A 22,185-nucleotide genomic window follows, 5' to 3' on the forward strand; every position below is an offset into this window, starting at 1 on the left:
ATTCTAGAAAAGACAAAAACATACAGACAGAAAACAGATCAGTGACTGCCAGATGCTAGAAAGGGAACTGACTACAAAGAGGCATGAGAGAACTTTTTGGAAGCATGAAAATGTTCCCTATCTATCTATCTATCTATCTATCTATCTGTCTACCTACCTATTTTTAGAAACAGAGTCTCAATCTGTCACTCAGGCTGGAATACAGTAGAGTGATCATGACTCACTGCAGCTTCGAACTCCTAGGTTCAAGCAGTCCTCCCATCTTAGCATCCCAAGTAGCTGGAACTACAGACATGTGCCACCACACCAGGCTATTTTTTTTTTCAAAGATGGGGCTCACCATGTGGCACAGGCTGGTCTCAAACTCCTGGCCTAAAGCAATCCTCCAGCCTCAGCCTCCCAAAGCATTGCCATTATAGATGTGAGCCACAGCGGCCAGCCCTATATCTATATCTTGATTGCAGTAGTGGCTACACTAATGTATGTATTTGTCAAAACTCACTGAAATGTTCACTTAAAAGAGTAAATTTTATTGCAGGTAATTTATACTTTATTAGATATTGTTGCGGGATCTTTAGGGTTATCACTTTTCTGGCCAGAAACCTGTGGCCAGTGGCACCTCTGCCTGAGTTTTGCTCAGACCTGCTAGGCTCATTCCCACCCACTCGGCCTTGTAGGCTACACTCAGCTCACGCTACCAGCCTGGATCCCATGCCTCCAAGAAAGACTGGAATCAGGCGTGGAGCGGTGAGGGGTGTGTAAGCGAGCGTACAGTCTGGCCATTGTCCAGTTAGACATGTCAGCTGCTGCCACAGGGTGGGCAGCTCCAGGTGCTGGCATAAGCGCCAGCTCTCTGCGAGGCTGTGGCTGGACCAGGTGCACCACAAACAGCTTCCCTGGTCGGCACCGGGGAATGTAGTGGCACTCAGAAGCTTGAAGATGCCAGGAACCACAGGGCCCCAAAGATGGAGTCACAGCCCTAGCTTGGGGAGCTCCCAGGTCTGGGCTCCCGGAAGGGCCACAGCTCTTATCTCCCTTCCTTCACCTGCAATATGGTGAGCAAGGGGCATGTTTCAGCTCTGCTTGTGTTACAGCTCTTTTACCCTCACCATTCAATGGTCCCAAGTTCTTGTTCTGTGACCAGGAAGAATGAGGTCCTCAGACAACAAATGGAGGGTGAGCAAGACAAAGAGGAACTTTACTGAGCAATAGAACAGCTCAAAGACCCACAGTGGACAGCTCTTCTCTGTAGCAAGGGTATCCTGATGAGTGTTCAGCTCCTAGCAGAGAGGGTAGCCCCTTTATGCAGGCAGGTCACCCCAGCAAGTATTTTCTCAGCAGTGAGAGTGGCTCCTCTCTGCAGCTGGTCATCCCAACAGGTGTTCAGCTATCAGCAGAGAGGGCAGCTCCTCTCTGCAGCTGGTTGTCCTGCTGTCTGCAGCTCTCAGCAGAGAGGTCTTAGACTAGAGTGGGTGGCTCCTCTCTGCAGGCAGATTGTCCCATCATCTCTTCAGCTCTCAGCAGAGAGGAGGCCCTAGAGTGGGAAGCTCCTCTCTTTAGGCAGGTTGTCCCATCATCTCTGCATCTATCAGCAGAGAGGGTAACTCCTCTCTGTAACTGGTTGTCCCGTCATCTCTCCATCCTCTGCTCTGCTCTGGGCTGAGCCTGCAACTTTTATGGGCCTCAGAGGGGACAAAGTGCACACCAATTGTCCATAGGTGGGCCCAGAAAAGGTACCACAAGTCCTCGCTCTAGTCCATAGGACTGGCAGCCGGGCCCCCAGTCTTCAAGCCCTCCCCAGCCTGAAGGTGGGGCCTCACCAGAGACCTGCCCCCTTCTGCCCAGGAGCCTGTCTGCTTCCTGCCGCCATCCACGACGCCCAGGCTTCTCACATCAAGGGGTACCTGCAGGCCAGCACCAAACTGCCCTCAAACGCCTCCCACGGTGCTTGTCAGGGCCCAAAGTCCAGAGGGGGCTGAGGAGGCAGGGGCCCAGTGTGTCAGCGCTGACCTAAGTGTGTACACACCCGGGGGGGCTGTGACAGCACCCTGGCTTGGCCCCAACCCCGCTCCGAGATTGGAGCAGGCGCCTCCAAGCCTGCAAGGGCAGGAGGGATGCCTTCCCTGGCCTCTGAGAGTGCAAAGAGGCCTAGGTCCACAGCCCCAACTTGGGCAGCTGCAGCTGTGTGGGGTGGGGGAGCCTCCTGCTCATGGCCCCTTAGAACACAGGGAGAACTGGGTCCACAGCTCTGACTTCGGTGGCTGCAGCACACCCAGGAGGGCAGGGCTGCTGCCTGCTCCCAGCTTTCACCAGGTCCGTGGAGTGTGCAGCCCCAGCCATGCCCCCTCGTAGCCTGGAGCAGGGGCTCCAGGTCCTCGCTGGGCCCAGGCCAGTATCTAGGGCAGAGGTAACATCTCTACGAGCTCCCCCTCACCCAGCTTGTGGCCCTGCCTAGGGGGGTGCCTCCAGGAGCAGACTGTGGGCCCTGGGCCCGGCCCTTGGGAGTGTCAGGCCTGGCAATCACCCTGATGCAGGGTGGACCCCAGGGATGCGGCCCTAGGCGGCCCTGCTCAGAGCCTACCCCTGAGGCACAGGAACCCGGTGCCCTCGGCAGGGTGGGTGTGGTGACCACGCTGCTGGCTGGGTCCCTGAAGCAGGCACTGCTCCCACTTCCGGCCCCAGACCCCCAAATCACACCTCCAGCTCCTCCTCCTACTCACACCCTCCCCGCAGCATTGGTGGGCAAGAGTGGTGACACAGGGCCAGGGTCAGGAGCTGGGGAGGCTCCGGGCCTGAGGGCAGGTCCTGCCCAGAGGCACAAGGGCGGGGGCAGTACAGTCGGCTGCCTCAGGGACGCAGGGCACAGGGGACCCACCAGCATCATTGCTGCTCCCACAGCCGCTCCTGACACCACCGCCCACACCTCTTCGCTGCCATCAACATGACTAAAGAAGAATTATCCCAAGTTAAAAAGTTATACATTTCACTGTTGACATTCTACAATTTATACAAGCTTCTGGACTGTATTACTTAAAAAATTAATCTTCCTTCTCCTTCCCTTTTCCTGCTGTGAGAAGAGCAGTTGTCATGGTACCCCTGGGGTGGAGGTGGATCCCTGGGGTGGAGCTTGTCATACTGTCATAGACCAAGAGAGCTAGGGAAGGAGTCTGTGTGGTAGGGGAAGAGCCAAACATTTTGCTTCAGAGCCCAAGCATTAAGGCAGGAGGGGGAAACTGGCAAAGGGCACTGGGGTACAACAGAGTGAGAAGGATATCTTCCAATGGAAGGAACTCACTGTGTGGTGTCAGAGTCTGAGTGCGGTACGAAGTGTGTGCACCGACAGTGGGGAGACCAACATGAGGAGTCATAACCAGAGTGCTGGGGAGGGTGTCCCTGTATTGAAGCATGCTGGTATGGACTCTTAGATCCAGACTGGGGTAGGGGGATGGAGGAAATGGAATGAAGAATCCAAGTCCCAGCAGGGAGAGGAGTAGATGGTAGTGAAGATGGGAGACTGAACAATAAGTAAATACATTCAGGATAACAGAAGCCAGATTTCTCACTGTCAGAGAAGAACGTTACAATATGAAAAAAGAGAACACTAGAATAGATCCTGGACTATTTGACTGAAATTGGAGGTATCAGTATGAATTCATAGTTTTCAATATACAGAGATAATAAATAAATATAGATATAAATGCGTATGTATGTTTATGCATACATACCTATACTTACCAGCCCTGACCATTAACAGGACCTGGAAGGAGTAACAGCCCAACAGCAATAAACACACTAGCCTTGAGATCTTAGCTTCTAAATGTCATTCTCCACTAAAAGGAACCAGGGATCCCTAAATGGCTGATTCCAGAACCAAGGCATGGAAAGTACAAGATGAGCCAGGAACAGGTTCTTGTGCCAAAAAGTACAAAGTTGTTCTCAAAGAGTGATGGGGATGTATCATAAGAACACAGAAGCCAGCTTGAACAACTCTCATTGGCCAAACAACAATTTGAACATCAAAATAAATAATGCTATAGTCTGAATGTGTATGTCCCCTCCCAAAATTCATATGTTAAAATCCTAACACCCAAAGTGATGGTATTATGAGGTGAGGCCTTTAGGAAGTGATCAGGTCATGGTGGTGGAGTCCTTGTGAATGGGATTAGTTCCCTTTTTAAAGAGACCCCAGAGAGCTCATTTGACCCTTAAGCCATATGAGGTTAAAGTGAGAACATGGCTATGAGGAAGCATGTCCTCACCAGACACTGAATCTGTCAGAGTCTTCATCTTGGATTTCTCTGCCTCCAGACTGTGAAAAATAAATTTCTATTGTTTATAAGCCACCCAGTTTGAGGTATTTTTGTTATAACAGCCCGAATGGACTAAGGCAAATAGTAACAGAATATAATCCCCGAGCTCCCCTTTCTGGTCTCACTTCGGCTGGATGTGCTTAGACTCTCCTATTTCCCACTCAAGCCAGTGCTTGGGGCAGGTGGGCTAGTGACTTTTTCCGAACAGACTAAGGCAAATAGTAACAGAATATAATCCACTAAACACACACACACACACACACACACACAGACTCCATGTAGATGTCAATAAATGATTAAGAGTTTAGTGAGGAACAAGATATTTACATAGTTTCAAAGTACATGGCAAAAACAATTAAGTATTAACTTTATAGTGGAGAAGCCTGGCAGATATTACTTATATCAAGTAATCAAAGTAAAAATAACCAACAATGAAACAAAGTGAAATTGTGCACCACCTGACAGGATGCAGTGAGCATCACTTCTGTGATATCCTTCCCAAGTGCATATTTGTATGTATCTAATCATGAAGGAACAGACAATCCCAAATTGAGGGGGCAGCCTACAAAGTGACTGACCTGTAATTGTTAAATATGTCAAGGTCATGAAAGTCAGGAGAAGATAAAGGAAATATTCCAGATTGAGGGAGACAAAAGAGACATAACATGAATGCAACACATATTGCTAAACTGGATCCTTTTGCCAGTAAAGAGATTAACAGCACTATCAACAAAACTTGAACCAGTCTGAGAACTAGATGGAGTACTGTATCACTATCCATTTCCTGTTTTGGTTATTGCACTGTGATCATGTAGGAGAACATTCTTGTTTGCAGAAAATGCACATTAAAGTATTCTGGGATGACAGGGCATCAGGTCAACAGCTTCCTCTCAAATTGTTGGGGGGCGGGTAGAATTTTTTGTACCATTCTTGCAACTTTTTTGCAAGTCTGTTATTGTTTCAACATTGTTGGCCGGGCGTGGTGGCTCAAGACTGTAATCCCAGCACTTTGGGAGGCCGAGGCTGGTGGATCACGAGGTCAGGAGTTCAAGACCAGCCTGGCCAGGATGGTGAAATCCCGTCTCTACTACAAATACAAAAATTAGCGGGCGTGTTGGCGGGCGCCTGTAAATCCCAGCTGCTCCGGAGGCTGAGGCAGAGAATTGCTTCAACCCGGGAGGCAGAGGTTGCAGTGAGCCAAGATCGCACCACTGCACTCCAGCCTGGGCAACAGAGCAAAACTCCGTCTCAAAAAAAAAAAAAAAAAAAAAAAAAAAATTGTTTAAAAGTCGGGGGAGGGGAGGCGGAACAATGTCACTAAAAACTAAAGGTTAAAAAACTGATTTCCCACACTTAATCTTGATAGAAAAGAAACATCAGACTATGCAAAATTACTAGGAAATAAAATTTTGGATCCAGAAGGTTAAACATTTAATCTTTCTCTTTAACAACTGACCTCAATCAGGTCACGACTGGTGAAAGAGAAAAGAACACGAAAGGTTCCCACTAAAAGAGAGGAAGTTCTTAGGAGAGGAATAATGAAAGAGTGGACCAAGAGTGGGTAGAACAATGGTATTCTGAGCTACCAATGGCTGTAACCATCAGGAAAACACAATCTCAGCATCTCTGAAAAATGAAGGGGCTGTAGAGCTGATATCTCAAATTCCTTGCAAATGTGGGACTAGAATTGCCCTAAAATAGAAGTGGTTCCCCAGCTCAATTTGTTATTACATTATGTTTAGCTACATAGTAATACAAAAGAATACAAATACAGAAATAAACGTGCATGAACCCTGAATTCTCTTAAGTTGTGGAAGTCCGTCAATTAAAGTGTAAAATACAATGCATTTGCCCAATTGTTCCTTACGAAGAAAATTCTGTGACAAATAAAAAGAACAATGAAAACACATTAAAGTGAAACAAGATCACCTGCAGCGGTCAGCTGGCTGTCCTTAGTTAAAAGACAAGTCATGTCACTGTGAAGTGACCGTCACATTTGTCCTGAAAGAATAGGGAGCATTTCCTAGAAAGGGGTAAAAGTGCAAAGAATCCTGTCCCCTTCCCTGGTACCACGCGTTCCTTGGGGAGGTCACTAGGCCCCCAACAGCACAGGGGTGAGTTAGCACTGGACTCTCAGCACTTCCTTTCGGAGAGGACAACCCCCTGCGTCACTGGTTACTCACTCAGGATGCAGGGCAGAAGTTTATCCCCGAGGAACTTAGCACAGTTGGCTCCCGCCCTCCCAGCCTTGCGGTCCTGGGCCCAATCCCAGGGCTCTCTCTGCCCTGGGTACCCTGCAGCCTCCAGCGGGAGGGTGGCGAGACCCCAACTCGCCTCCGGCCCGCCCAGCGGGTGCGCCCAGGGGCTGGGCAGACGCGGCGTCTTCCCTCCCCCTACCGTCGTGCCGGCCCCCCACGCCCACCGCCAGGCTCAGCCCAGCCGAGAAGGCCGGACGCCGACCGCCCGCTCCTCCGAGACTCGGCTTGGCCCTCCCCGACGCCCGGCCCCGACGCCCGGCCCCGCAGAGCCCACTGGACAGCGGCCGGGGGGCGGGGAGGCCCGGGGGCGGTGCCGCCCCACACCCTTACCTGGCTTCTCGTGGTCATAGCCTACCACGATGAAGTAGTCAGCCAGCCGGGCCATGGCCGCCGCCGCCGCGCTCGGGAAGCGGGTCCCCGTCGCCGCCCTCGCCGCCGCCGCCCACCCGGCCCGGGAGGGCTCAGCATTTTCCCTGCAGCGGCAGTAGCGGCGGCGGCAGCGCTTCAGCCATGTTTGACAACCGAGGCGCGCTCTGCGCTTGCGCGGCGCTTAGTGCCCGCTCCTCCCCCGCCCCCACCCGCGCTGGCTCGGCTGCCCCAAACCCGGGCGGCGAGCCCACCTCCACCCTCCGCGGGCCTCGCGGACTGCTGCGCTGGGGGAGTGGGCGGTCGGGCGTGTTCCCGCCACGCGCTGCCACCGCGGCCCCTGGAGGTGGTTCACTTTGAGGCCTGGATGCTGCTTCACGGCCCCCTCCCCCTCCCTATTTTTCCTAAAGCTGGGGGTCCTTCCTTCCGCTTTCTCTATTCTGTTTGGATTTGGAAGAAGGGATGTGGAGAGTTGTGGGGTCACTTGGAAAGCTGGCTGCTTCCTCTGCTCCCCACCACCACCAAAGATGAAATTCTCCCGCCCTCGGTTGGAAGCAAGGAATTTGCATCGACAGGGCTTTTGCTGCACGTTTCCTGTTTATGTTGTGTAGATGGGAATTTTAGAAACATGCCACCGAGCAGACGGGGCAGGGAGAGGCTTTTACGCAATCCTCCAAGGAGCCTCGGGTTTCAATGCCGGGTGGGCCGGGGGCGGTCGGCCTGGGCTTCCCCCGGAGCGCCCGGGAGAGCCAGATTCCACCGAGGAACGCGGCATCCCCGGGATCCTCCCGAACTGGGCTGGCCTCTCCCTGGGGAGCCCCGCACGCCTCGGCTTGCTTCCCTCGCAGCGGTCCCAGGGCTCTCGCAGCCCGAACAGGTGGACTTCCAACTTCCCTGCTCAAACATGCACAAAAATGAATAGATGGTCCCGTCCTTCCGTCTCGGGATTATCAAAGTCGCTTGCTTTTTTGTTGAACCTCCTATTGACCATTTCGAATTTGGCTGGTGTGACATTCAGGTGAACTCACTTTGTCATTTGTTAATATCTCACGAAGTTTTAGTAGAATTTGTACAAGTGGTAGACCAAAGTTTTGGAAATCTCCGTGGTTTAGAAGTTGTCTTTGTGATTGCTTATCACTGCTCACTATTAATTGAGGGTTTGATCCTTCATATTTACACATAAGACAAGGCCTCTTAGCAAAGCGTCTAGTATGTAGTAGGTGCCTACAAAATATTTTAAATGAGTAAATGTGCGATTTTCCCCAACGACCAGCAGGAAGCCGCAATGGCTCCAACTCTGAACTGAGAGAGTTGACATCTCAGCTCCTGAAGATTTACTCTGCTGTAATTTACTATTTCCCCTTTCTCTGCCACACTTGTTTCATCTGCAAATTGGGAGGGTTGGGCTGCACTAGAACTGAAACTGAAGGAATACTTTAACTCCAGGACCTCTATGTCAGTTGCTAATGGTAAAACTGAATCAGCTGAATTTGCAAACGTGGAGGGAAGATAGTTTGATCTTGAAAATAATTAAACCAAAAAAAAAAAAAAACCAAAACCTCAGTCATACCCCATGCAGCAATCCTCTCTGTAACTTCCCTGAGAGCTCATCATCCAACTTGATCACTTTCAGTAAAGAGTAATCTTACTTCCTTGGGAGGCAGCGCATTCCACTGTTTAACAGCCCTATTGTTAGAAAGTTCTTCCTTATTATTTCAGAGTTGTCTTACTGTAATTTCCCCTGATTCTGCTCTCCGGAACTATCCAGAAAAAAAAAAAATCTATCTTCATATGATAGATTTTTAAGGCAGCTATCATATTCCTTCCCAACTTTTCTAAAAATAGGGTAAAATTCACATATTGTAAAATTAGCCACTTGAAAATGTAGAATTCAGTGGCAATTAAGTACATTCCCAATGCTGTACAACTACCATGTCTATCTAGTTACAAAACATTTTCATCACCCAAAAGAAAACCTCACAACCATTAAGCAGTCATTCTCATTCTCCCTTCCCACAGCCCCTGGCAATCACCAATTTGCTTTCTGTCTCTATGGATTTACCTATTATGAATATTTCATATTCATATCATACAATATGTGGATTTTTTGTGCCTTGGTTTTTCTCACTTAGTATATTGTTCTCAGCTTGTTTACGGGCAGATTCAGTACAAGGTTGTAGCATCACATTGAAGTATCAATACTTCATTATTTTTTATGACTCAATAATATTCCATTGTATATTGTGTTAGACTGTTCTCACGGTGCTAATAAAGACATACCCGAGACTAGGTAATTTATAAAGAGAAGAGGTTTAATTGACTCACAGTTCCACATGGCGGAAGGCAAGGAGAGCAAGGCGGCAGACAAGAGAGCTTATGCAGAACTCTCCTTTATACCATCAAATCTCATAAAACTTATTCACTATCACCACAACAGCAGGAGAAAGACCCGCCCCCATAATTCAATTACCTTCCACCGACCGGATCCCTCCCATGACAGGTGGGAATTATGGGGTACAATTCAAGATGAAATTTGGGTGAGGACACAGCCAAACCATATCATATGTATATACCATATTTTGTTTATCTGGAACAACCCATATGGACATATGGGTTGTTTCCACCTTTTGGCATTGTGAATAGTGCTGCTTCAAACATGCATGTACATGTATTTGAGTACCTGTTTTCAATTTTGGGGATATATTCTTGGGATTGGAATTACTGGATTAAGTAGTTCTGTTACTACTGTTTTCCACAGTGGCTGCATCATTTTACATTTTCACCAGCAATGCACTAGGGTTCTAATTTCTCTGCATCTTTGTCAACTCTTGTTTTCCTGTTGTTTATGTTTTGTTATAGCTATCTTAGTGTGAAGTGATATCTCATTGTGGTCCTGTTTTGCCTTTCCCTAAAGACTAATGATGTTGAGGATCTTTTCATGTGTTTATTGGCCATTGCTAAATCTTCTTTGGAGAAAGAACTATTCTTTCTCCAAGTCCTTTGGGAAATAGTCCTTTGGGAAAGGACTATTCAAGTCCTTTGCCCATTTTTTAATTGATTCTTTGTCTTTTTGAGGTTGAGTTGTAAGAGTTCTTTATATATTCTGGATACTAGTCCTTGTCAGATATATGACTTGCAGATATTTTCCCATTCTGTACGTTGTCTTTTCATTTTCTTTTTAAAATTTTTATGCCCTATTCCCTCCCCCAAATATTTCCTATTTTTATTTTATTTTTCATTTTATTTTTATGTAGAGATGTTGTATCATGATGTTGCCCAGGCTGGTCTTAACCTCCTGTCCTCAGGCAATCCTCCCACCTAGCCCTCCCAAGGTACTAGGATTAGAGGCATGAGCTTCCACACCCAGACTTCATTTTCTTGATAATGTCCTTTGGCTCAAAAAAGTTTTTAATTTTGATAAAGTCCAATTTTTTTAGTTTGTTTCTATGCTTTTAGTGTTATATCTAAAAAATTATTGCCATATTAAAGGTGAGATGAAGATTTACTCGTTTCCTTCATAGTTTTAGCTCTTCTATTTAGTACTTTGACCCATTTTGAGTTAATTTTGTAGTGGTAAGGGGTCTTGTTTTACCTTTTAAATGTCTTGGCTTTTATTTCATTTGCAAGTACTCATTTAAATTATTTTAATTTTTTAAAATCAAAGTTTATTGTTTTTAAGCCTAGAATCAAATGCTATTCTGCTGTTAGGCATATTTCATCTGTTGCTGTCATAAGTAGACTTCCAGTCCATTTGCAAATGCCCATTTTGTCACACAGAGATTTTAACATATCCTAGGTATATGTAGAAAGGCACTGTGTGTTTGTATATACATGTGAACATATTTTGTATACACTAAAGCTGTGCTTTGCTTCTCAGCCAACAGCTGCCAGCCTGTTGAAACTGATAAGCCCTGACAAGGCAGCCTGATTACTGAGGTTGGCTGAAAGCCAGACCATCCCCTACAATAACCACCATCACCTTTCGCCAAAGAGAGAGAGAGTAAAGCAAGCCCAGATTTGTTTTCCAGAAGGCTGATGGGAGCAGGAAGGGAAGAAGGGTATGTAACACTATCATGATGTGTATGTGGCAGATACCTTTCTTTTTTGCTTTAGAAGACAAAATAGACGGAATGCGGTGGCTCACACCTGTAATCCCAGCACTTTGGGAGGCCGAGGCAGGTGGATCACCTAAGGTCAGGAGTTCAAGACCAGCCTGACCAACATGGTGAAACCCTGTCTCTACTAAAAACACAAAAATTAGCTGGGCATGGTGGCAGGTGCCTGTAATCCCAGCTACTTAGGAGGCTGAGGCAAGAGAATTGCTTGAACCCAGGAGGCGGAGGTTGCAGTGAGCCAAGATCGCGCCTTGCACTCCAGCCTGGGCAACAAGAGTGAAACTCCCGTTCAAAAAAATAAAATAAAAAATTTAAAAAAAGGCAAAATAGAGCTAATTATGAGTGAGCAAGGCTTATCAGCCCATTGCCCCTAGTGGGCTATTGCGGAGTAAGTGGTTTGATCTGTACAGTCATTTCAAGTGCTTGCTGTGGTTAGCCACAGTAGTTCAAGGAGGCAGTATGAGAGTTAGACTTGAGCAAACATCACCAGGCAGGGCTGGGGCCTCTTCAGATTGTCTCTACCAAAGCATAACAAAGGAGACTATGCAGCTGTGGTGGAAAATTCCCTGATCCATTGCTATATTTTCAACCATTTAGTTCCCTAAGCAAGAAATTTAATGAATCTTACCCTTGACAGCTGCCTCTCAGCCCCACATTCATCACTCAGTCCTATTGTTCCTACTTCCCAAATATGTCCACTTCTCTCCACTCTCACTGCCACCCCACTAGTTTGAGCCATTATTACCTTCTACCTTTATTATTGCAATAGGTTCTTAACTGTTTTCCCAGCTTCACTGATGGTTTCAAACTTTCTATATAGGTAAAAGTTAAGGACAGTAAGCAGGTTATTGAACCTGTCTCAAAATTAAATTTGTATAGCAAACACACCATTTCTACCTTGAGTGTGTGTTTGGGGTGCAAAGAAAAGGCTTCACAGATGACATAGAAAGTGTCCTGGCCGGGTGTGGTGGCTCACGCCTGTAATCACAGCACTTTGGGAGGCCAAGTTGGGCGGATCATGAGGTCAGCAGATCGAGACCATCCTGGCTAACACGGTGAAACCCTGTCTCTACTAAAAATACAAAAAAATTAGCCAGGAGTGGTGGTGGGCACCTGTAGTCCCAGCTACTCAGGAGGCTGAGGCAAAAGAATGGCGTGAACCCAGGAGGCAGAGCTTGCAGTGAGCCGAGATGGCACCACTGCACTCCAGCCTGGGCAACAGAGCAAGAGTCCATCTCAAAAAAAAAAAAAAAAAAAAGGAAAAAAGGAAGTGTCCTGCAGTTGTGGTCCATGTGTGATGAGATGAATGGTTGAATCTTAACATTCATTTGAAGTACCCCTGACATTAGCAGCTACAGTATAGATAGGTACTGTAAGAGTTTACAGGCTACTTTTACTTAGATCACATGTTTGATGAGCAGGACTGGCTACATAATATGTGGAGTCCAGTGCAAAATGAAAATGTAGGACTGCCTGTTCAGAAATGTTGGAGAATTTCAAAACAGCTTCAGCAGAGCATTCCACCAAGTGTGGGCTCTTCTGAGAGCAGGCCGTGTGCTACTGAACAGAGTGCATGTCAGTGAAGCTGGTGAACTTTAGGATGGAATGAGTATGTGTATGTGGGGAGGGGGTATAATAAACGTTATGGGGGGACTAGACTCTGCAGTCTCTCCAGAGTACCACCACTGTGCTGCTTCCTTTCTTGCGCCTTTCTAATCTATCTACCACATTCCATAGCCAAAACGATCGTTTAAATAAATGTATATCAGATCATGTCTCTCCTGTCTTCAAACCTGTCAATAGTTTTCCATGTCACCACAAATAAAGTACAAAATCTTCATGTCGGAAAGGGTCCTATTTACTCTGACCCTGATGACCTCTTTAATCTCATTTCAGGCCTCTTTTCTCCATCATTCTATGCATTCCTATCAAACAGGACTCCTTTCATTTTTTCTAATGTACCAAGTTCTTTCCCATCTCTGAGTGTTTGCACATGCTGTTTCCTCCATTTCGAATATTAGATCCCCCTAGTCTTGCTTTTTCCTTCAGAATACTTAACACAGTTTATAATCATGTAAATACATAATTCTGATAAGGATTTGTTTATATCTGGCTACGTCACTAGGCTGTAAGCTCATTGAGGGTAAGTTTGTTGATGACTGCATTGGTGATTACTGTATGTTGAGAACTTAGCACAGTGCTGGGTATATAATATATAATCAGTAAATATTTGTTGAAAGAATGAAAAAACTATCAATTCATTCAGGCTTATACATCAGAATTGCTTCTTGGCTGAGCACAGTGGCTCATACCTGTAATCCTAGCACTTTGGGAGGCCAAGGCGAGTGGATCTCTTGAGCTCAGGAGTTCAAGACCAGCGTGGGCAACATGATAAAACCACATCTCTATAAAAAGAAAAATATATATATAAATATATATACATATATAAAAATAATTGCTTCTTTCCAGGTGCTTCTAATCTGATATCACAGGATCCCTACCTGGAGACAAGTAGCATGATGGTTGCTTTCATTAACACCATTCTCTTTGGCTATGGATGATTCAAATGGCCTAATCATCTCTTTTATCATCCATTCATTAATGCCATTTATTGTGCCCTCTGTAGCAAATTTCTCTTGAAGTAATTTCATTTTGTCCTGTTACAGGTGTTATTGTAACAAGCTTCTTTAGGTTTACTACTTTCTCTTCTCTCTCTCTCGTTTTTTTTTTTTTTTTCTTTGTAGGGATGGATTTTTGCCATGTTGCCAGGCTGGTCTTGAATTCCTGAGCTCAAGAGATCCACTCGCCTCAGCCTCCCAAAGTGCTAGGATTACAGGCACGAGCCACTGTACTGGACCATCTCTTCTCTTTCATTTGTTCTGCAGTAATTTGCCTTATCTAAGCTTCAGGGAGGTTTGCCTTCTGGCTTTACTATGTACAAGAACTGACTGCTACTCTCTGCCTGTTTTGTACAGGAGCACAAAAATGAGGCAGCAAACGCATTACTTTTCTTTATGCTGATGCTCTGGAAAATATTATGCCCTAAATAGGGAGGTTAACTGTCCTCCTTGCCCTTACCACTGTAAACCAGACAGAAATTTAAAATATGGAAACAGTGTTTTTTATTCTGTGTCAGGGTTTTAAACTTGGTCAACCTCCCGGAACTGTATGCCTATTTTATACTTTAATTGGTTTATGTACATGTTCATTTTTCTAGAAAGGATCTATATTTTTATTAGGTCATTAGAGAAGTCAGAGATCCCAAAAAAGTGCCCTGGGCTTTGTATCCTGCTTTACTTCTCCTTGTAAGTGATCAAATCCACAAGGCTGATTGTGTTCTTTCTCTAAATCACTTTGTGTTATGACTTCAGGATGCATCTTGAACTTTGTTTTCAAGTGAACTTTGTAAACAAGTCCTCAGCTTAAAAGACATTTTGAATTATATTAATAATAAATGCATCATAAAATTTCCTGTTTGATAAAGGAGGCATCTGAGATAATTATGCAATGCACTTAGCTACTCACATTTTAGTTATTCTTATTAATATCATTGATATTTATTATTTTTCAATGCTTCTCTGAAAGACCTGAGTATGGCCACTCTGGCTTTAAGAACTGTGTCCACAGTGCTAGCTGAGAAACCACTACCACATATTTTTTTAAACTCCAAACTTTACTAAGAATCAGGCTTGGATATAGGGCCTAAAAATCATTCAATTGGAATGTGAAGAAGTTGAAACACCATTACGCAAAAACCCTTTAGCATATGTGTATGTGTGTCTCCCTAATGTCAGGATGTACACATTTATTACAGTGGTTTGGAGGTTTATTTATAATCTGACCTTTTAAAATTCTGGAGCACACAAAAAAAGTAGATCTTCATTAATAAGGATTTTTTTTTCTTTTTTCTTTTCTCTTTTCTTGCCAGAAACTTTAAAGATGTTTCTTCCTTCACTTCCTTCCTTCCTTGTACTGTCCTTGCTCAACGTGAATCTACAATCACTGCCACGTGAATGGATGCAACTTATGTTAATAAATCACCAGGATCAGAACTCCCACTGCAGCATTTCCTTCTCCATAGAACCATTGAACCAGAAATGCATTCTAGTGATTTTTTTTTTGTCGTTAACGATGATTAATTAAACAAACTTGAGATTTCACGAGAAAAAAACATAGATGCCCAGATTTAACAAATTCCTTATCTTTTTTCGACTTAAACCCACGACGCTTTGGGGAACACTCTAGCCCCTGCTACTCACCCATGCAAGCGGGGTGCGCGCTCGCGCACACACTCACACACTCCAAGATAGGGGCTTTCTAGCAAAATACTTTGAGCTGCCAATCCAAGATTTTACTTAAAGAATTGACTTGGTTCTCAAGTGACAGATCTCTAAGTGCCAGAGCGGCAAAGTGCACCAGGCTGATAAGGTGCATGCCAAGACTCTCAGGTGGGAATTCTTGTCACAGCCAAGAGGTTGCTGGCATAGGCACCCGAGGCTGGCAGAGCCTAGCCTCTGAGTCTCCCTACACTCCTGGGCTTGCTTTCCTTTTTGAAGCCGCCTGCAGCTCAAGGAGGAGTTTGAACCAAGGGCACTTGCTTCGCGATCCTCCTGGCAGAGCCACAGCTCAAGTTTCCCCACGGAATCACGAGCTTTTGTAAAGGGCAGCGGGGAGGCAGCGAGGTGGCAGCGAGGTACAGTCGCAGAGTTCTCTGGAGAACGAACACCCCCGCCGCGCCCCACCCCCCAGGACTGGTGGAGACTGGAAGGAACGAATCCAGACCACGAGACCTTCCCTGGCCGTGGGCCGACGCCTAGCTGTCCTTGACCTCCCCAGCAGTCGGAGGAGCGCGCGGGAGAAATGAAAGTAAAACCTGTCCTGGCGCGGAACCAAGTGGAAGCTGGCGACAAGTAGGTCGCATCCTCAGGGCGACTGACAGCCAGTCCTGGATCTGCGCGAAGAGCTCGACTCGCAGAGGATAAAGTGAAAGGAAAAGGAAATGGGAGACAAGGGAAAAGAACAATAGTTAGGCTGGGGAGGCTCCTGGTCACCGAGCAGGCGTTCAGTAATAGCTGCTGTCTGCGGTGCAGACGGACTAGTCGCCCGGCCAGGCCACTGCAATGACTGCCCTGCGCCCAGCCGGGCGGCCGGATCCAGACCAGTGCGCCGCGCTGCACTCCTCTAACCCTCCGCGTCCCAACCCCTTACCAGGGCCAGGGTAAGGGCCCGGAATCTGTCCTCCGTCCTCAGATGGAATTCAGGTCCGCTCAGGTGACTCCTTCCAGGAAGAGTCCTTAAATAACTTCCGCGCGGCCATTTCTTCCCCAGGTGCAATGTCCACTGTTGAGTCCCGAGAGTGAAAAGGCAGCTAAGCCAGCAGTGCGCGGCCCAGACAGACCACTCTGGGCAAGGTCCGCGCGACCCACTGCCCAGCCGCCTTTGCACCGGAGCTCAGAGCCATATGGCAGAGTAGGAAGGAAGCTTAAAGGTCTGCTGGGGACCGGCTCTAAGATGGGGACTCGAGAGATGGGACATGACTCGCCCACCTTCACACAGCGAATTGCCGGGAGGTGAGGACTAGAAGCCTGTTTGGCTAGTGGTCTCGCACCTTTGGCCTCTCCGTCGAGTCGCTGGGCTTCAGGACATTCGATTAGAGGAGTGGTTAGTAGGACCCCAGAAACCCACAAGCAAGAAGCAGGAAGCCCCGTGGCTTAGCCTTTCCTTCCCAGTTTGGCCCCCAGGAGAGAAGTAAGAAAGAGAAGAAGCTGTGATGGAAGAGCACAAACGGGTGACAAACGTGTTTAGCGTGATTCATCATGAACAGGCACAAATTATTTGGGCGGGGGCTAGGACTCTCCTTTGCCCCTTGAGAAGTTGGTGACCCCAGCCTAGAGGAATCCACGCCGCGCCCCAGTCGGCCGTGCTAGCGTGTCGGGCCGAGTAGGGACTCTGCTGCTTCCTACCTGCAGGGTGACTTCCCCTCTCTGCAGATACCTCCCTTCTCTGAGCTTGAATTTTCTACCTGCTGAAATGGGAAAAGGAATGTTACCTTCCTTGCCTGACTCAAGGGTGGGTGTGAAGCTCAAAGTAGACTGGGATGTGGCCGTGCTTGGTAAACTGTAAAATGATTAGCATACGTGAAGCGTTAGTGTGCTCCCTGGCAGTCAGTACCCACGTTTACGATGGATTAATGAAGGCAGCCAGGCACAATCTCAGATTATGACCTTATAAGGCATAATAGGATTACAAGGAGGCAAAATGAAACACTATATTTCCTCCTAATTTTGGTTATTCCTATGTTTCCAAATAGAAACGAAAATTCTGAAATTTCAGATAATTCCCCCCTCCAAATCCCAATTCTCAATTTAGCTTTTCTGAGCCTTGTCCCTACTGTGAAATCTTACTAGCTCACCACGAAACCCCGGGGTCTTGGTCCTCTGGGGGACTAGTGAGTCCTGCTCCTCTCGGCTCTGCTCCGTCCCTGCCCCGGCCCCTCCGCGGGAGTCTGGGGTCGCGGCCCGGTCAGGCGCCAAGCCGGCAGGGGGCGCGGTCCACTTGAGGCCACAGCTCCCCAGGTCCAGGGCTCGGGCCATCCGCGCTGTCCCTCCCGCGGGCTCTTGCTGTTCTTCGCCAGGAGGCTTTGCACTCCGGGCCGCATGGGTCCTGGATAAGGACCTCAAGAGGTTGTAGTGGCGCCCCTTCGCTCCGGCGTACTGTCTGAACCCTGTGCCCAAAGAGGGCTGTGGCAGTTCCTGCACCAACCGCCTGGAGCCCATACCTAAGCCCTCTGGGCACGAGGGACCTCCTCTCCCCCTCTCCCCCCTCCCCCTATCCCAACTCCAGCCCCAAAGGAAGCAATGCGCGCGTCCGAGAGCAGGAGCGCGCGTAGCTGAGGAAAGAAAGGGAAGGCAACCGGGCAGCCCAGGCCCCGCCCCGCCGCTCCCCCACCCGTGCGCTTATAAAGCACAGGAACCAGAGCTGGCCACTCAGTGGTTTCTTGGTGACACTGGATAGAACAGCTCGAGCCTTGCCACTTCGGGCTTCTCACTGCAGCTGGGCTTGGACTTCGGGGTTTTGCCATTGCCAGTGGGACGTCTGAGACTTTCTCCTTCAAGTACTTGGCAGATCACTCTCTTAGCAGGTAGGTGCCGCAGACCCTGCAGGTTAAGAGGTGGGGTGGGGGGCAGTGCTTGCCAAGGCCCTAAACTGGGAGCGCTGGGTGAGGGGAACAACCCACTTTGGAGGGTTCTCTGAGGGATACACCCCATATCCTGGGCCCAGCTCGTGCACACAGCTGGAGATCCAGAGACCCAGTCCCCTCTGCTCCGTCAGCCAAGTTCCAAGAAGTTGAGCAGAGACCCTCTGGGAGCCTGGCGGGGTGCAGCGGCCTCCCCTGCGGGGCCTGTCACCCGGCCGGCGCGTGCAAACGCCTCTGGCGCCTCTCCGCGCGGAGGGAGATAAGCGTCTGAGCCAGGGAAAGCGCGGGCTAAACCCTCCTCGCCGGGGCCCCTGCCCGCCCTCCATGCCCCGCCCGGGCGGTGCAGCTGGCCCGGGTGCTCACGCTCGACTCTCTTTCTTCTTTTCCAGGGTCTGCGCTTCGCAGCCGGGATGAAGCTGGTTTCCGTCGCCCTGATGTACCTGGGTTCGCTTGCCTTCCTAGGCGCTGACACCGCTCGGTTGGATGTCGCGTCGGAGTTTCGAAAGAAGTGAGTCCGGGCAGCGCCTTCCCCCTTGCTGGTACCTGGCAGGCAAGGGGAACTGACAGTTGGTCCCGAAGGTCTAGAAGTGAATGGGAGCAGGGACAGGCCTGGGCGTCACCTGAACGCACGCGAATCGGGTCTGCTTGTGTTTTCCAGGTGGAACAAGTGGGCTCTGAGTCGTGGGAAGAGGGAACTGCGGATGTCCAGCAGCTACCCCACCGGGCTCGCTGACGTGAAGGCCGGGCCTGCCCAGACCCTTATTCGGCCCCAGGACATGAAGGGTGCCTCTCGAAGCCCCGAAGACAGGTAACTATGCCCTGTGCTGTCCAGGGACGGGAGGGAAGGAAGGTGTGCGGGAGGAGTTCCCTGTCTCCACTCCCCTGGCCCGGGGGATCGTCGGGGCTGGACCGCAGCTCAGATGGCGCGAGCAGTTTCCAGCTCCCTCTGGCTCTAGAATGGCTCCCGTTCCCGGTGTTGGGGCCAAAGCTCTGCTTGATGGGGTCTCAAGTTGCCTTTCTTCCCCCTCCCCCCGCCCGCAGCAGTCCGGATGCCGCCCGCATCCGAGTCAAGCGCTACCGCCAGAGCATGAACAACTTCCAGGGCCTCCGAAGCTTTGGCTGCCGCTTCGGGACGTGCACGGTGCAGAAGCTGGCACACCAGATCTACCAGTTCACAGATAAGGACAAGGACAACGTCGCCCCCAGGAGCAAGATCAGCCCCCAGGGCTACGGCCGCCGGCGCCGGCGCTCCCTGTCCGAGGCCGGCCCGGGTCGGACTCTGGTGTCTTCTAAGCCACAAGCACACGGGGCTCCAGCCCCCCCGAGTGGAAGTGCTCCCCACTTTCTTTAGGATTTAGGCGCCCATGGTACAACGAATAGTCGCGCAAGCATCCCGCTGGTGCCTCCCGGGACGAAGGACTTCCCGAGCGGTGTGGGGACCGGGCTCTGACAGCCCTGCGGAGACCCTGAGTCCGGGAGGCACCGTCCGGCGGCGAGCTCTGGCTTTGCAAGGGCCCCTCCCTCTGGGGGCTTCGCTTCCTTAGCCTTGCTCAGGTGCAAGTGCCCCAGGGGGCGGGGTGCAGAAGAATCCGAGTGTTTGCCAGGCTTAAGGAGAGGAGAAACTGAGAAATGAATGCTGAGACCCCCGGGGCAGGGGTCTGAGCCGCAGCCGTGCTCGCCCACAAACTGATTTCTCACGGCTTGTCACCCCACCAGGGCGCAAGCCTCACTATTACTTGAACTTTCCAAAACCTAAAGAGGAAAAGTGCAATGCGTGTTGTACATACAGAGGTAACTATCAATATTTAAGTTTGTTGCTGTCAAGTTTTTTTTGTAACTTCAAATATAGAGATATTTTTGTACGTTATATATTGTATTAAGGGCATTTTAAAAGCAATTATATTGTCCTCCTCCCCCTATTTTAAGACGTGAATGTCTCAGCGAGGTGTAAAGTTGTTCGCCGCGTGGAATGTGAGTGTGTTTGTGTGCATGAAAGAGAAAGACTGATTACCTCCTGTGTGGAAGAAGGAAACAGCGAGTCTCTGTATAATCTATTTACATAAAATGGGTGATATGCGAACAGCAAACCAATAAACTGTCTCAATGCTGATTCATTCTCTCGGCTCGGCTCTCACGTCTAGGAAGGGAGGGTGCCCTGGTCCCGGCCCGCCCAGGAGCCTTGGGGTCCCGCCGCCGGGCTTGGGAAGGTGGGACAGCGGCGCGTGCAGGTGCTGGCCCTACTCTGAGCGGGCTGAGCTGTCACGAGCTCTGTTCTCTGTGTGGGGCGCGCAGAACACGTGTCCTGGGTGCGAATCAGGGCTTCGCGGAGACGCCCGAGGTCACCGCCTGGCGTGGCGGCCGGCGGGGCGGGGGTAGGGGTAGCCCTAGTGGGTTGGCGAGCCTGGACTCTCGGGTTGCGCAACGGAGTCCTAGATTTATAGGGTTGCTCACAGAACCCTGCGCGAAAGTGCGCTTCGAAGAGTTGGGGTGGTCTCTGAGGCCTTCTAAGAGAGGCGTTCCCCCTGCCTGCCGCGGTTGTTAAAGTTCCAAGCCGCCCTAGCAATGCGTGGGGACACCTCCGGAAAACCCAGTAACCCCTAGTAACCCCGGGTCTGCCCGGGCCTGAGCGCCCGCGGGCCGCTGGCTCATGGGCGAGGCTGTAGCGCCCCCTGCAGGCAGCTGAGACAGGCCCAGCGCCGCCAAGCAGTACGTGCGGTTTAATAAGTTCTCCTACGTGGGAGTCAGCACACAGCCTTAATGAAAGAGGAAAGAAAGAAAAAAAAAAAAAAGAGAAAGAAACAGTTTGCAGATGCCAACCAGGGCCGTCCTCCTACACCCCCCAGACCTGCACCGCGGCTCCCTGTTCTGGGACAGTGACTCAGCGCCCACACGCTGCGCTGCGTGCAGCTGCCGGCTGGAGGCGGGCAGGACGGACGTGCCGGCGGAACCGTGAGCCTCCGACGGCCTGAGACCTTCATTGTTCCGCCTCCCCTAGCCGCTCACCTCTTCCTTCCTCCTTCCCAAGCCTTTTTTCATTTTTTTCTTCACTTTTCTCCAGCCTTCCTCTCTCTCTCTCCTTCCTTCCTCCTTGCTTTCTTTATATGCCTTATCTTCTGAGAAGGTTGACCCCAGTTCCGGCGATAGACGGACACTAAGCCCCCCTTGAGTGACTAGAAAGGCAGGGGACATAGGAACAGTTAGGACATAAGGGGAGAGTAAAGAGAGGGACCCCTGATTTTGATTTCAGGGTGCCCTGTTTGTCTCATCCAATATCCTGAAGACCCAAGATGGAGACCAGCTACTTGTCCCTTCCAAAAAGCTTCCCTGGCCTTAATGTCAGTGCTTGTAGGTGATCTCAGAAACCTCCCTGGTGAAGAAAACCTGAAGGTGAGTTTGGAGAATGGAAATGTTTCCATGGTAGCCTACGGCCTTCTGGGGCTTTTGCACATTACAGGGTCCCCTCCGAGGGGTTAGGATGTTCAGTTTCTTGCAGAAGAGGACTGCATACCCACTGAGAGAGAGGGGCCCTACTCTGGGGTCCAGAGATACCTCATTCCAAAGCAGTTTCAATTTAGAAGAAAGTAAACTCGAGTACATAGAATTTCCTTAAGCCCATACAAAGCCTCAGTTTGGGCACCTGGCTGTTGACAGTGCCAATCTCATATAGTTTATTGTCCTGTTTGATCTTAATAATTGTGTGAGGTGTGCCAGAATTGAGGAGGTTAGAAATGCAGCTACAGACCATTCTTGTCCTCAAGGGCCTTTCGGAAAAAGATTCACTTTGTGGGAACTCTGTACCAGGCACTGAGAAGGTACCAGGCATGTATGAATGAAAGAGTGACTCAAGATTCCTGTCATGGAATTTCTGTGCCAGTGAGTGGGTTCTGGGTGGTCTGAAGGGGCTACAGAAACTGCAGAGAGCAGCAAACACTTTAGCC

At 49.4% G+C, this 22,185-nt stretch overlaps 2 protein-coding genes across 8 annotated transcripts in view; one reads left to right on the forward strand and one right to left on the reverse strand.

Annotated features, from left to right (window-relative positions):
• The window catches only part of SBF2 (SET binding factor 2), a 531,976-nt gene extending 514,051 nt beyond the window's left edge, over positions 1–17,925 (reverse strand). For 2 of the 6 annotated variants that reach the window (XM_063710649.1, XM_063710648.1), the window contains exon 1: positions 17,462–17,925. In XM_063710649.1, coding sequence (XP_063566719.1) covers positions 17,462–17,825 — 364 coding nt within the window. In that variant the 5' untranslated portion in view covers positions 17,826–17,925. Of the gene's footprint in view, positions 1–6,898; positions 7,107–16,257; positions 16,347–17,461 lie in introns of those variants that run through there. The other 4 variants (XM_063710650.1, XM_055355433.2, XM_019037268.4 and 1 more) reach the window with 2 other exon arrangements.
• Positions 17,682–20,357, forward strand: ADM (adrenomedullin). 2 transcript variants are annotated; one of them, XM_004050688.5, is made up of 4 exons: positions 17,682–18,190; positions 18,637–18,755; positions 18,906–19,055; positions 19,289–20,357. In XM_004050688.5, the coding sequence occupies exons 2-4, from the start codon at positions 18,658–18,660 to the stop codon at positions 19,596–19,598; spliced, it is 558 nt and encodes a 185-aa protein (XP_004050736.5). In that variant the 5' UTR covers positions 17,682–18,190; positions 18,637–18,657; the 3' UTR covers positions 19,599–20,357. The 2 variants fall into 2 exon arrangements, with proteins under 2 accessions (XP_004050736.5, XP_063566724.1); XM_063710654.1 differs by having other exon boundaries at positions 18,017–18,190; positions 18,344–18,755.
• The last annotated feature ends 1,828 nt before the right edge of the window (positions 20,358–22,185 follow it).

The sequence above is a fragment of the Gorilla gorilla genome, chromosome 9, assembly GCF_029281585.2.
Source record: "Gorilla gorilla gorilla isolate KB3781 chromosome 9, NHGRI_mGorGor1-v2.1_pri, whole genome shotgun sequence".
Classification (NCBI taxonomy): Eukaryota; Metazoa; Chordata; class Mammalia; order Primates; family Hominidae; genus Gorilla; species Gorilla gorilla.